This window comes from Mus pahari, chromosome 14 (assembly GCF_900095145.1).
Source record: "Mus pahari chromosome 14, PAHARI_EIJ_v1.1, whole genome shotgun sequence".
Classification (NCBI taxonomy): Eukaryota; Metazoa; Chordata; class Mammalia; order Rodentia; family Muridae; genus Mus; species Mus pahari.
The window spans coordinates 83,395,402-83,407,690 of record NC_034603.1 but is presented as its reverse complement, the minus strand read 5'-3'; the positions used below and the strand labels follow the sequence as shown (position 1 = coordinate 83,407,690).

Below are 12,289 nucleotides of genomic sequence, written 5' to 3'. Positions count from 1 at the left end.
TCATTGGTTTTCTACCTCCCAGTGCCCTGCCCTCCGCACCCTGAAGAGCACTGCCCGCTGCCAGCCTCATGCTGACCATGACAGAATGATGTAAAATACTGCATCTGACACACACACAGGTATTTATATAAGAAAATGGACCAGGCTGGAGAAATGGCTCAGTGGTTAAGAGCACTGACTGCTCTTCCTCAGGACCTGAGTTCAAATCCCAGGAACCACATGGTGACTCACAACCATCTGTAATAAGATCTGATGCCCACTTCTGGTGTGTCTAAAGACAGCTACAGTGTACTTAGATAAAATAATAAATAAAATCTTTGTGCCAGAGCGAGCACGGTTAGAGCAAGCAGGGTCAGCTGGAGTGAGTGGGGCCTGAATTCAATTCCCAGCATCCACATGATGGCTCACAACTGTCTACAGCTACAGTATACTCATGTACATGAAAGAAAGAAAGAAAGAAAGGAAGGAAGGAAAGAAAGAAAAAAAAAAGGAAGGAAGGAAAGAAAGAAAAAAGAAAATGGGCCTGACAGATCAGGGCTGAGGTCTCTAATTAGCTCACAGTTGGGTTCATGAATCACAGCCTGGATCACAGACCTAAGGCTCAGGAGATGGGCCCTGTTCTCTTGTGGCTCATGTCCCTTCTGTCTTCTGTCTTTCTGAATTGAGAGAGGACTCCAGGGAGAATCCACCCCTCTTACTACTCACTGGTTTCGTGTCTACCTGATGGGACACTTCGAGAGAAAGGGTTCCGCTGGGACAAGGGACACTGGTGCGGGGGGACCTTAGAAACTCCTGGGTGTTTTTCCCATCATGCCCTCATCTGATGTATGCCTCTCCCTCAGTGCTTCATATCAAGAGTGAACTTTTGAAACTCCTGCTCGCAGTGGGACATTGCCAGGCCTGCACCCTTCCCTGTAGCAACTTAGGGTCTCTCCAGAGCGGTAAGCTGACAGCTTATGATGACCGAGCAATCCTTGTCCCTCAGTGACCTTGGACCACAGGAAGCACTTCTTCCTAAAAGCTGGGGTCCTGGCTTCATCCTGTCCAAGAAAGAAGGACCCTGCGTACCTAATAACACAGAAAAGCTAGTTGACTGCAGGATGCAGAGCAGGCCCTTGCTGCCTGCAACTCTGAGCATTCAGAGGACTTAAGAAAATGCCCAAAGATAGCAAAGATCTCAGCCGTTTTTGATTTATTAGGTGTTTTTATTCTTTGAGGACAGTTGTTGCTATAAAGGAGATAGAAAGCAGATTTAGCTGTAGAATTTGCCGATGCTCCAAGGCTCCAGAGAATAAATTGGAAGCTGCCTGCATCCTGACAGCACCATTTGCAAGTCTAACCTGCTGTCCCTTTAGCATTGGACACCCTTGCGTGATGGCTGCCAGAGGTCTGCAGAGCCTGGGAAAAGCTATGGTCAGGGACACTTCAGGGCAAGCCAGAAACCCACCAGTCCAGTGGGGATGCCTGTCTGACTTCCCGTTTCATCCTCTGCGCAGGAAGAGCTCTACAGATGTCTACAGAGGAATTGTTAGTTTCATGTAGGTCCCACACCCCCCCCCAAAAAAAACCCCAAACAAAAAGACAGACAACAACTTTATATGGCATATTTAATTTCCTCTTACTGGGGGAGGGGTGCGCACGTACTGTGGTGCGGGTGCGGAGGTCAGGGGACAACTTTCAAGGTTCATTCTTCCACCGTGCGTCTGTCTCCTGAGTGCTCTGATTAGGGCTTTGGCAGCTCCGGGAGTTGTTAAACTCTGCTTCCAGTCCCTTGGTGCAGAAGGTCCCAAAGGAAAAGCAGCATCGGACCTGGCCTTCCACACACTTCAGATGCTGCCTGGTCAGGTGCCACCTTTGATGCCCCTGGCATTCCATTTTCTAGACACACCGCCAAGAGAACCTGCCCCAGGCAGCTGTGCGGATGCCTGCCTGCGGCCCAGCCTTCTGTGTCTGACTGAGGCTTCTCTGACTCCCCCACCTAGCTGCTCTCTCTAGGCCGGTTGGTGGATGGCTTCGTCGGACGGAGAGCACAAAGAAAAAAAGGGCATTCGGGCTGTCCAAGGGTCAGGCGGCAGATTCTGTGCAAACCAAGGGCAATTTCCTGCTTCCAGGGAAAGAGAATTAATTGCCGCCATCTGCTCCCAGGGGCCAAGGCCTGCTGGAGGGGCTCCTGAGCTTGGGGTGGGGTGGGGGGCTTGAGGCTTGGTGTGTTTGCCAATTGCTCCCCAGGGGCCTAGCTGGTCTTGTACTTAGCCGTGCTGCCTGGTTCTCAGTCTGCTCGGCCCTCCTCAGAGCCCACTGTGGCTTCACATGAGCTGCCCACTTCAGCCTGGAGTTGCAGATTAGGGACATGAACGCACTGCCACTGAAGTCACAGGGGAAGAAGGACTGGGAAAATCAGCTGATTTCAAATGCCTGGATCCACAGAGGAGGAAGCAGGGCAAGGGCAGGGAGGACCAGAAACCATGTGCCACGGGGCTGTAGGCGGGCACCTGGGGTCTGCCCTGTTCAACTGGTAGGTCAGAGCTAGGCTACTAAGTCTGTTTGTTGTTGTTTCTTTCTCTGTGTTAGACGGGGTCTTGGCATCAAATTCTGTGTCAATCCTCTTGCCTCTGCCTCCCAAATAGTAGAATTATAGGGATGTTATCACCATTACTGGCTTGTACCACAGAATTTTGTTTTGCGACAGTCTCATGGAGTTAATCATGAAGATGACCTTGAACTCCTGATAGCAAGCATGGCCAGCCACCCACCTATGTTTCAGAGAGATCCAACTTGCACTACAGACACGAGCTTCCCCTGCTAGGAGCCACAGACCCACTTTGTTTGTTTGTTTGTTTGTTTGTTTTCTAGACAGGGTTTCTCTGTGTAACCCTGGCTGTCCTGGAACTCACTCTGTAGACCAGGCTGACCTCGAACTCAGAAATCCACTTGCCTCTGTCTCCCAATTGCTGATATTAAAGGTGTGTACCACCATTGCCTGGCAGACTTACTTATTTTAATTTTTATTTTTTAAATTCTATGTGAGTGTCTTGCTACATCCTTTCCTGTGCACACCAGGCATGCACAGCTCAGGGTGGAAGAGGGCTTCAGATCCCCCGGAACTAGAGTCTTGGAGGGCTGTGAGCCTCCATGTGGGTTCTAGGAATTGAACCTGGGTCCTTGGCAAGAGCAGCCAGTGCTCTTAACTGCTGAGTCATCTCTCCAGCCCCTTATTTATTTATTTTTAAGACAGGGCCTCCTATTGCTCTGGCTGGTCTCAAACTTAATACATAGGCAGAGGTGGCCTTGAATTACTGATCTTCCTGCCTCTACCGATCCAATCTTTTGGATTTTTTTGTTTGTTTGTTTGTTTTTCAAGACAGGGTTTCTCTGTGTAGCTCTGGCTGTCCTGGAACTCACTCTGTAGACCAGGCTGGCCTCGAACTCAGAAGTCTGCCTGCTTCTGCCTCCCAAATGCTGGGATTAAAGGTGTGCGCCACCATGCCCGGCTGGATTACACATCTCACTTTGGTTTAGGCTCGTTCAGATGCTGAGCAGCCACAAGGCGAATCAGAGCCAGGAGTCTTCCTGCCTGCAGCTGGCCAGCCCTCAGCTGGGAGCTGATTTGATTTCACTGGACAGTGACAGTCAACAGTCACACCAGGAGGTCAGCTCTTGTTTTTTTTTTTTTTTTTTTTCTTGCATTGAGTCAATTAGCCCTTGAGCCTGGGAGCTGTGCTCGGCCACCACAGTGCTGGTCGTTGCCTGGGGGGCTTCTGTAGAGGAGACCAGCTGCTGTCTGAGTACCTTCCACCATTCCACCCCACCTCCCACAGCTACTGCCTCCCAGGAAGTGTCCTGTCTCAAAGGTGAAGACAGCTGTGTGGACACTGGGCTTGGCGGGGGAAGGTGGTAGTTAGTATGGACCTCTGGGCCATGCAGTCACTTAAATAGCCCCTTAGGAGGAGAGCTGATTGTAGGCATGACATTAGTGTTTAGAAGGAAATTGTCGCCGGGATTGAAATGGAGGAGGGCTGCGATGAAGGCTGAGTGGTTTGCACCCCTGATGACATCATCTCACTAATCATTTTGTGCCTGGGAGCAGTGGGCATCGTAGGCCACTGTGTTTCCTGTGGCTGTTGGCTCTGCCAGGTCCTCCCTCTGCCTTCTTCAGCTCCCTTTGCCACTAGCAACTCTTTCAGGAGCTGAAAATGGAATCTTCGCTCTAGTTCAGTGGCCAAACTCTGTAACTTCTTGGTGAGATGCGGCCAAAAGACGACTGGGCCTCTTCCGTTGCTCTGAGGCCCTGCTAGAAATAGGAGTTGACTTGGTGTCAGATATGAGAGAAAAGCCATTAAATCTTTTTTTCTTTTTTCAAAGATTTATTTATATGAGTACACTATACTTGTTTCCAGACACACCCGAAGAGAGCATCAGATCTCATTACAGATGGTTGTGAGCCACCATGTGGTTGCTGGGAATTGAACTTAAGACCTTTGGAAGAGCAGTCAGTGCCCTTACCACTGAGCCATCTCTCCAGCCCCATGCCACTAAATCTGAAGACAATGCGATCATCAGTCTGTCTGACTTGGTAGAAACCACAAGGACCATTCAGTGGCTTTTCTACCTGGAAACCAGACAGTAACAAGCAGAGAACTTGTGGACTTCACAGAGACCTCAGCTGAGGCTCGGCCACAGGGCTGATCAGTTCTGGTCAGGACTCGAGAAGGTTGGGTAGCCTGGGCTGATCAATTCTGGTCGGGACTGGAGAAGGTATGTGTTGGGTAGCCTGGCCTCTCAGAAGCTCGCCTGAGTATCTTCTGAGGGTCCTATCTGAACATGGAGAACCAGCTGGGTGGCACCCACATTTTAAAAATATTAGGTTTGAGAGAGCAGTTGTGGTTCACGCCTGTAATCACAGCACTTGGGAGGCTGAGGCGGGATCGTTGGTTGCCAGCTTGGGCTACAGAGCAAAAGCCTCTCTCAAGTTCTAAAGAACAACAACAAAAATGTTAGCTGTCTGATGTGAATGTCTTCTAGCTGCTCCGTGGGAGACAGAGCAAGGCCTGGGGTGGCCCCGCCTATCCACCTCTCCTGGCAGGCCGAGCTATGGGTGGGGGCCCGGTTGATAGTGGACCTCTGTGCAAGGGCCTTAGAGGTTGGCTAACCCCGGCTCTAGGACCCGCGGAGCCAGGACCTGAACAAGTGCTTGAGTCAGTCTGTCTCGCGGGGCTCCAGCCTGTCCACTTCCCCACCTGGGTGGGATCCCTGCTCTCTGGCTGGGCATGTGGGTGTAACAAGTCCAAACCTCCGTGGGAGTCGCGCGGGCGCCCCGCCCCTGGGCTGTGCCCTCTCCTCCCAGACTGGTTGTGCAGGAGCTGACCGCGCACGTCGGGGCGGGCGCTGGGGCATGCGCGGGCCGGGCCTGGCAGAGACACCGCACCTGCAGGGAGGAGCCTCCCAGAAACTGCCTTCCCCGACCGCCGCCCCACCTCCCCAGAGCCCGGCTAGTAGCCAGCGAGGACGCAAGTCGCCTTCCCGCCCTCCTCCCAGGAGAGCCCAGCCTGAGCCGGCACCTGCTTCACCACCATGTTCAAGGGGCTGAGCAAAGGCTCTCAGGGGAAGGGGTCCCCCAAGGGCTCCCCAGCCAAGGGGTCCCCCAAGGGCTCCCCCAACAAGCACAGTCGGTGAGCGGGGCCCTGGGTAGCGGTGCGGGGATCAGGGTGGTGCAGGGCCCAGGTATGTTCCAACTACCTGTTGGCGACAGAGCCCAGTTCTGGCATTTGGTGTCCGGAGGCCAAGGGCCCAAGGGCCTCCCTCCTGCCTGTGGCCCAGGTTGAGCAAGGGATGGATAGCCTGCTGCCACCCACATTCTCCTGAGGATGAGGGATGTGGGGGACACGGGGGAAGGTGCCCTTTCAGAGGTGCTGGATGAGGTGACTGGAAACAGCAGAATCTGGCTCTGTTTGGCATGCAACCCTGATGGTACACTTGGATTGGCTAAGTCTTGGAGCGAGTGTGGATTCAGGGTGGGCAGGCGTAAGAGGCTCAAGAGAGGGCTTTCTGAGCTGGAGTACACCCCACCTAAACCACTTTCCCCCGGGTCCCAACCCTGGGTCCTGTCTGTCTCCTTCAAGAGTCAGGAGGCCTTTCTCATGGGGGTAAGAGGAGGTGGTGGTACCATGCTCTGGTCAGTGGCTCTCTGCAGAGAGACCCGACCGCGTTCATCCCACTCACTGGCCCCAAGCCCTCTCTAGAAGGTGGCAGCCTGCCTGGATTCAGGTGTCGGTCGGGGTGCAGAGGTGTCAAGATAAGAGTGTAGATGAAAGGCTGAGATCCAGGTACCCATTACCTCGACAGGGATCAGGGTGCCAACCCAGAGGCTGGGCATCTGGGCCAACAGGAAAGACAGTGCTCGAGACTCTCACTGGGGTGACCTGTCTCCCTGAGGCACTGAGCCCAGCCCAGGGTGGGGTGCATAGCTCCCAGCGGAAGCATCTCTGTCAGGAGGCCCAACCTGCGGCTGGGCTCTCCCTCGAGTCTCCCTCGAGTCCCAGAAGCCTCCTGGTCTCCAGTCCCTGACACCTGTAACTTCATTCACACGTCCTGCTGAGGGCTCCTTGGTCCCCTCAGAGGTGTCAACTCCTTGAGCTCTTCTTTCTTGCGCACCCGTGGTATGCCCGGACTGCCCTAGCCTCTGGGAATGCCCTGCAAGGGAATCGCTGGCATCCCTACCTTGAAGGTGTTCGCTTCCGTACAATAAAACTTAACGCGGTGCCTTTAATCTCAGCACTCCAGAGGCAGAGACTAGCGGATCTGTGTGTTGGAGGCTAGGCCAGCTAGGGCCATTAGTGAGGTTGGGGCCTGGAGAGATGGCTTAGTGGTTAAGAGCACTGGCTATTCCAGAGGACCTCCGTTCAGTTCTCAGCTTCTACATTCGCAGCTGTCTATAACTTCAGGTCCAGGGAATCCTGTCCTGGTCTCACTGGCATCAGGCATACACATGATACACAGACCACATTTAGGCAAAACATCCGTACACATAAAAATAAAATGATACATACTGGGTGCTGAGTCCCAGGCCCTGAGCTGGGTGCTTCCCATGGCTTAATTCTTTAAGTACCTAGGAGACCTCTGTGCTCAGGGCCAGACATGGTGGCACAGGCCAACTTTAATCCTCACACTCAAGGCTCAGCCAGGCAATCTCTATGAATTTGAGGCTAGCCTGGCCTATATAGTGAGATTGAGCTAGACAAGGGTCCATAGTGAGATCCTGTCTCATGGGAGCAGGACAAAACCTGAGCTGAAAATATTAAAAACCCCATGTCTCACACCAGTAATTCCAGAACTTGGTAGTCCAGCCTCAGCAACACGATGTGTTCCAGGCTAGCCTGGGCTATAGATTAAGACTTGGTTGTTGTGGTTTCTTCTTGTTTGTGGGAGGGGAGGGTATTTTTTTATTTTGTTTGTTTGTTTGAGACAGGGTTTCTCTGTGTAGCCTTGGCTGTCCTAGAACTCACTCTGTAGACCAGGTTGGCCTCGAACTCAGAAATCCACCTGCCTCTGCCTCCCGAGTGCTGGGATAAAAGGTGGGCATCACTACTGCCCTATGTTGTTTGTCTTTTTAAGATTAAAAAAAAAAAAGAAATTAAATAAGTAAACCTAGATGTTGTAGCATATACCTATGGACTCAATACCTCAGGAGGAGGAGGAGGCAGGATGACCGAGCTGAGCCAACCTTGGCTATGTACTGAGTACTCATAAGAAGGACCAGACCCATCGCGGCCACAGACTTGGTCAGACAGAACTCTTAACTGGCGCTCACACTTGCCTGTGGCTCGGAGAGAGTGTGACTCCTGCAGGGTGTTGTGTTCACAGGGATGGATGCCTATTCAAGTCTGCCTGATTCACGCACCCCCAGAACGCAGGCACACAGTAGGACCTCTGAAAGCTGTATGGACAAGAAGCTTGAGGGCTGAGCAACAGGCTTCTTCGGGGTCCCTAAGTCAGCAGGAGGGTCCTGGGGCACCCCAACCATCTCTTGGCCTCTCTCTGCCTGGTTCCTCCCGGGAGTCACTAAAATCTCCTTACTGCTGAAGCGCCTCGGGCAAGAAGAGCGCTGGAAGCAGACAAGGCAGGGTTGGAGAGAAGCTGGGCCTGGGGATTTGCCTGTACTCCCTGCCCTCAGTCAGTCAGCACAGTTTGCCTCTCCTGAAGCCAGGCAGGCTGTCCTAACCCTTTCTCTCTGGGCCACCTGCCACCACCTCAGGAAGCGGGCAGGCGTTGGGCAGGTCTTGGAGGACCTGAGGTATACGTGCTTTGTAGCCACACAGAGTCCTAGACTCTCACCTTCTAAACCCTCTACAGGGGACAGTACCCTCATCCTCCATCTAAGACTGAGCCTCTCAGAGCTCAGACCAGGGGCTTTTCTCTGTGGAAGGTCGGGGTGGGGAATGGGGGAGTGGGTCCCACATGGCTGGCACAGAGGGCCTTTCCATAATTGCTGTCCTCTGGCCCGGACAATCCACCAGGGCTGCGACCCAGGAACTGGCTCTGCTCATCTCCCGCATGCAAGCCAACGCTGACCAGGTGGAAAGGGACATTTTGGAGACGCAGAAGAAGCTGCAACAGGTAAGGAATCTGTCATGACGGGATGGGAGGGGAATGGGGACCCAGGGTCAACGCCAGAGAGTCCCCAGAGGGGCTCCTGTGAAGAGAGATAGACAGTCTAGTACTCATCTGTCCACAGCCCACCACAGCTGAAGGGACGGCTTTCCTTCTGCACCCTGCTCCCTGCTTTGGGAGTCAAATAGAGGGACATTTTGCTATCTGACTTAGGTGTCCTTGTCACCTGCTATACGGATGCCCTAGCCTTCTGCTTGGTGATCCCCAAGGTGGGTTGGTACAGCCAGCCCCAGGGCCTGGTGGGGAGGGCTCAGTCCAGCAGGGGCAGGTCAGCAAGAACATTGGGGAAGTTGTGAGCCTCTGAGCCCTGCACCTGGGTCATGTCTCACCAGGATCGGCAGAATGGCGAGCAGAACCAGGCTCTACAGCACCAGCAGGAGACTGGCCGCAACCTGAAGGAAGCAGAGGTACTCCTCAAGGACCTCTTCCTGGATGTAGACAAGGCGCGGCGGCTCAAGCACCCACAGGCTGAGGAGATCGAGAAAGAGTGAGTGAGCTGGTCTCACCGTGGAGGTGTGGGGGATCCCGGGAGAACGCAGCCCAGCTCTGACCCGGCGGCTCTTCCTTGGCAGCATCAAGCAGCTGCATGAGCGGGTGACCCAGGAGTGCTCGGAGTACCGTGCTCTGTATGAGAAGATGGTACTGCCGCCAGATGTGGGGCCCAGGGTCGACTGGGCGCGTGTGTTGGAGCAGAAACAGGTCAGGGGCGGCCATCCGAGGATGCGTTCTCAAGAGCCACACCCCGTGCCGTCAGAGCAGGGCGGAATGGTGTCTAGCTTTAACTTTGGATCTGGGGGTAGCTCAGGGATCGCCTAGGGGAGGCTTCCTGCAGAAGGCACTGAGGGCTGGAAGGGCTTAGCTGGATCATAGAGACCTCTTGGAAAGGCAAGAGGCTGCCACTGGGGGAACTGAGGTTGGGTGGACAGTGGACATACCAAGTCACAGGACACCAAGCAGTGGTGTTTGATGCATTGTGATGGCAACCAGGGACCATGGGCAGGGGCAGGTCCTGGGTCTGTCTGGACACATCCAGGCAGCAGTTGCTGAGGCTTGGGCTACAGATAGCACAAGAGTGTAGTGTGAGGCCTGAATCCTGAGAACCAATGGGACTCAGAGCCTTAGTCCTGATGGCCGCGTGAGAACAGTCATGTCCCCACGATGGAGAACAGCTGCTTACTGGTCTGTCCACTCTGCCTCTCCTGCTGTGGGGAGGGCACAGGTGGCTGTGGGGGTGGGGTGGGGTGGGAAGGGTTTTCTGGGCTGCAGGACGCAGACCTTTCTGGTAAGACTGAGGACCTGGCTCTTCTGCAGAATCTGGTCCGTGAGGGCCACTATGGGCCTGGGATGGCAGAGCTGGAACAGCAGGTGGCCGAGCACAACATCCTGCAGAGAGAAATCGAGGCTTACGGGCAGCAGCTGCGGACGCTGGTGGGACCGGTGGGTGCATCCCTGTCCGGCCTGGTGTGGATCCCCCTTCCTCCCGTCATAATCAGGCTAGATACTCTGGCCGTAAAGGGAGAGTTAAAGGGGATTGATGCGGGATGCGGCGGAGCTGGCACACACGGGGGTGCCAGAGCAAGAGGGAGAAAGGGAAGGGGGAAAGGAAAAAAGGGGGGAGCGATGTTGGTGGGGGTCAGCCTGTATGTGGGGAGCCGTCACACTAAACCCCGTTTCTCTATTTGTCTGAGGCAGGATGCAAACTCCATTAGGAACCAATACCGTGACCTGCTGGTGAGCTGGGGCCGGGTACTGCTGTTGGTGGGACCTCTTTGCCTCAAGCCTTCCCCGGCGTCACTAGCTGTGGGCCCTGACACTGTGGCCTGCCACCCCCTTCTCTCCTGAGCACAGAAGGCGGCTTCATGGCGCCGACAGAGTCTGGGTAGCCTGTATACACACCTGCAAGGCTGCACGAGGCAGCTGAGCGCCCTGGCCGATCAACAAGGCCGCATCCTGCAGCAGGATTGGAGTGACCTCATGCCGGACCCCGCCGGCGTGAGGCGAGAGTATGAGGTCTGTGGGACAGGCCGGGGCAGCTGGGGGGGGAGGTGTCTCGGGCCATCTTCTTGCTCATGGCCGTCCCTGCTTCAATCGTCCCTAGCACTTCAAGCAGCATGAACTGCTGGCCCAGGAGCGAAGCATAAACCAGCTGGAGGACGATGCAGATCGCATGGTGGAGCTTGGGCACCCGGCCGTGGGGCCCATCCAGGTGTGGTGTCCCGCCCCTCCGCCCCACCCCCTTACCCTGTGCTCCCCAAACAGCATAGGGGGCTGGTGGGTGCAGCGGGATTTCAGGGTTCACCCTGATGTGCTCCAGGTCCACCAGGAGGCCCTCAAGATGGAGTGGCAGAATTTCCTAAACCTCTGCATCTGTCAGGAGAGCCAGCTGCAACGTGTGGAGGACTACCGTAAGGTGAGCCTGTGGCGGGGGACCCAGGGTGGGGGCTGCGGAGGAGTGGGGGGGCAGGGTTCGAGGGCAATGGAGCACCTGAGGGGTGCTGAAAAGGCAGAGCTGAGGCTTTATGTCTAAGTCCCTGTGGGGGAGTAGTATCAAGAGTGACCTTCTCAGCCGGGCGGTCTCACCCCTAGCAAGTGGGGTTATTTTTCTAATTTTTAAAATTAATTTATTAATTTGACACAGAGTCTCATGTAACCCAGGTTTATCTCAAACTCAGGATGTAGTTGAGGATGACCGTGAACTTCCGACCCTCCTAAGTGCTGGCCTTAAGGCGTGTGCCGCCATGCCTTTTTATGTGGTGCTGGGAATTGAACCCAGGGCCTCTCTATAAACCCTGCAAACTAAATTGCATCTCCTGCCCCTGAGTTCTTTTTCTTTTTCTTTTATTATTTTATTTTAAGCTATGTGTACATGTGTATGTCTGTGTGTGAATATGTCACACGAGTATGGGTGCCTGGGGAGGCCAGAAATGGGGGGATCTGTATGAGTTCGAGGATGGCCTGGTCTACCTAGCAAATTCAAGGCCAGCCAAGACTATAGTGAGACCCTCATCTCAAAAAAACAAAACAAAGCAAAACAAAAAAAACCTAATAATAAAAACCACAACAGATGGGGTCCCGTGTGGTAACGGTGGCTAGAAGGGCATACACATGTCCTAGCACCTGGGGCACAAAGAGCAGGATGAGAAGCTTGAGGCCAGCCTGGGCTACTTAGTAAGAGCCTATTGCAAAGAAGAAGATAAAATAGCGGTATTATAGCTCAGTACTAGATCTGACTGGCGTGCACCAGACCCTTAAGTACAAAAGCCAGCATATTAGTATGACACTGAAAGCTATTTTCAGTGAACCAAGAATGTCCCATGTGTGGACACCCCCCTTTAAAAAGGTCCCACGGTCTGGGTAGATGTAGCTGGTCTTTGCTTAACTGGTTGAGATTTAATCTGTTTTGTTCTGTTGTTGTTGTTGTTGTTGTTGTTGTTGTTTAAAGCTGGTTTGAGTGTAGCTGACCTGGGCTGAACCAGACTTGAAGTTTATTCTAGTATGACTTTAGCCTGGTCCATCCCCAGCTATTTTTTTTTTAAAGATTTATTTATTTATTATATGTAAGTACACTGTAGCTGTCTTCAGACACTCCAGAAGAGGGAATCAGATCTTGTTATGGATGGTT

The 12,289-nt window shown here is 53.7% G+C and overlaps 1 protein-coding gene across 1 annotated transcript in view; it reads left to right on the top strand.

The window, feature by feature from the left end:
• Positions 1-5,506: 5,506 nt before the first annotated feature.
• Evpl (envoplakin) overlaps positions 5,507-12,289 on the top strand; it is a 17,436-nt gene continuing 10,653 nt past the window's right edge. Inside the window, exons 1-9 of the mRNA XM_021213365.2 lie at positions 5,507-5,669; positions 8,514-8,613; positions 9,000-9,154; positions 9,240-9,366; positions 9,979-10,104; positions 10,360-10,398; positions 10,516-10,677; positions 10,766-10,873; positions 10,982-11,077. Coding sequence (XP_021069024.1) covers positions 5,572-5,669; positions 8,514-8,613; positions 9,000-9,154; positions 9,240-9,366; positions 9,979-10,104; positions 10,360-10,398; positions 10,516-10,677; positions 10,766-10,873; positions 10,982-11,077 — 1,011 coding nt within the window. The 5' untranslated portion in view covers positions 5,507-5,571. The remainder of the gene's footprint in view (positions 5,670-8,513; positions 8,614-8,999; positions 9,155-9,239; positions 9,367-9,978; positions 10,105-10,359; positions 10,399-10,515; positions 10,678-10,765; positions 10,874-10,981; positions 11,078-12,289) is intronic.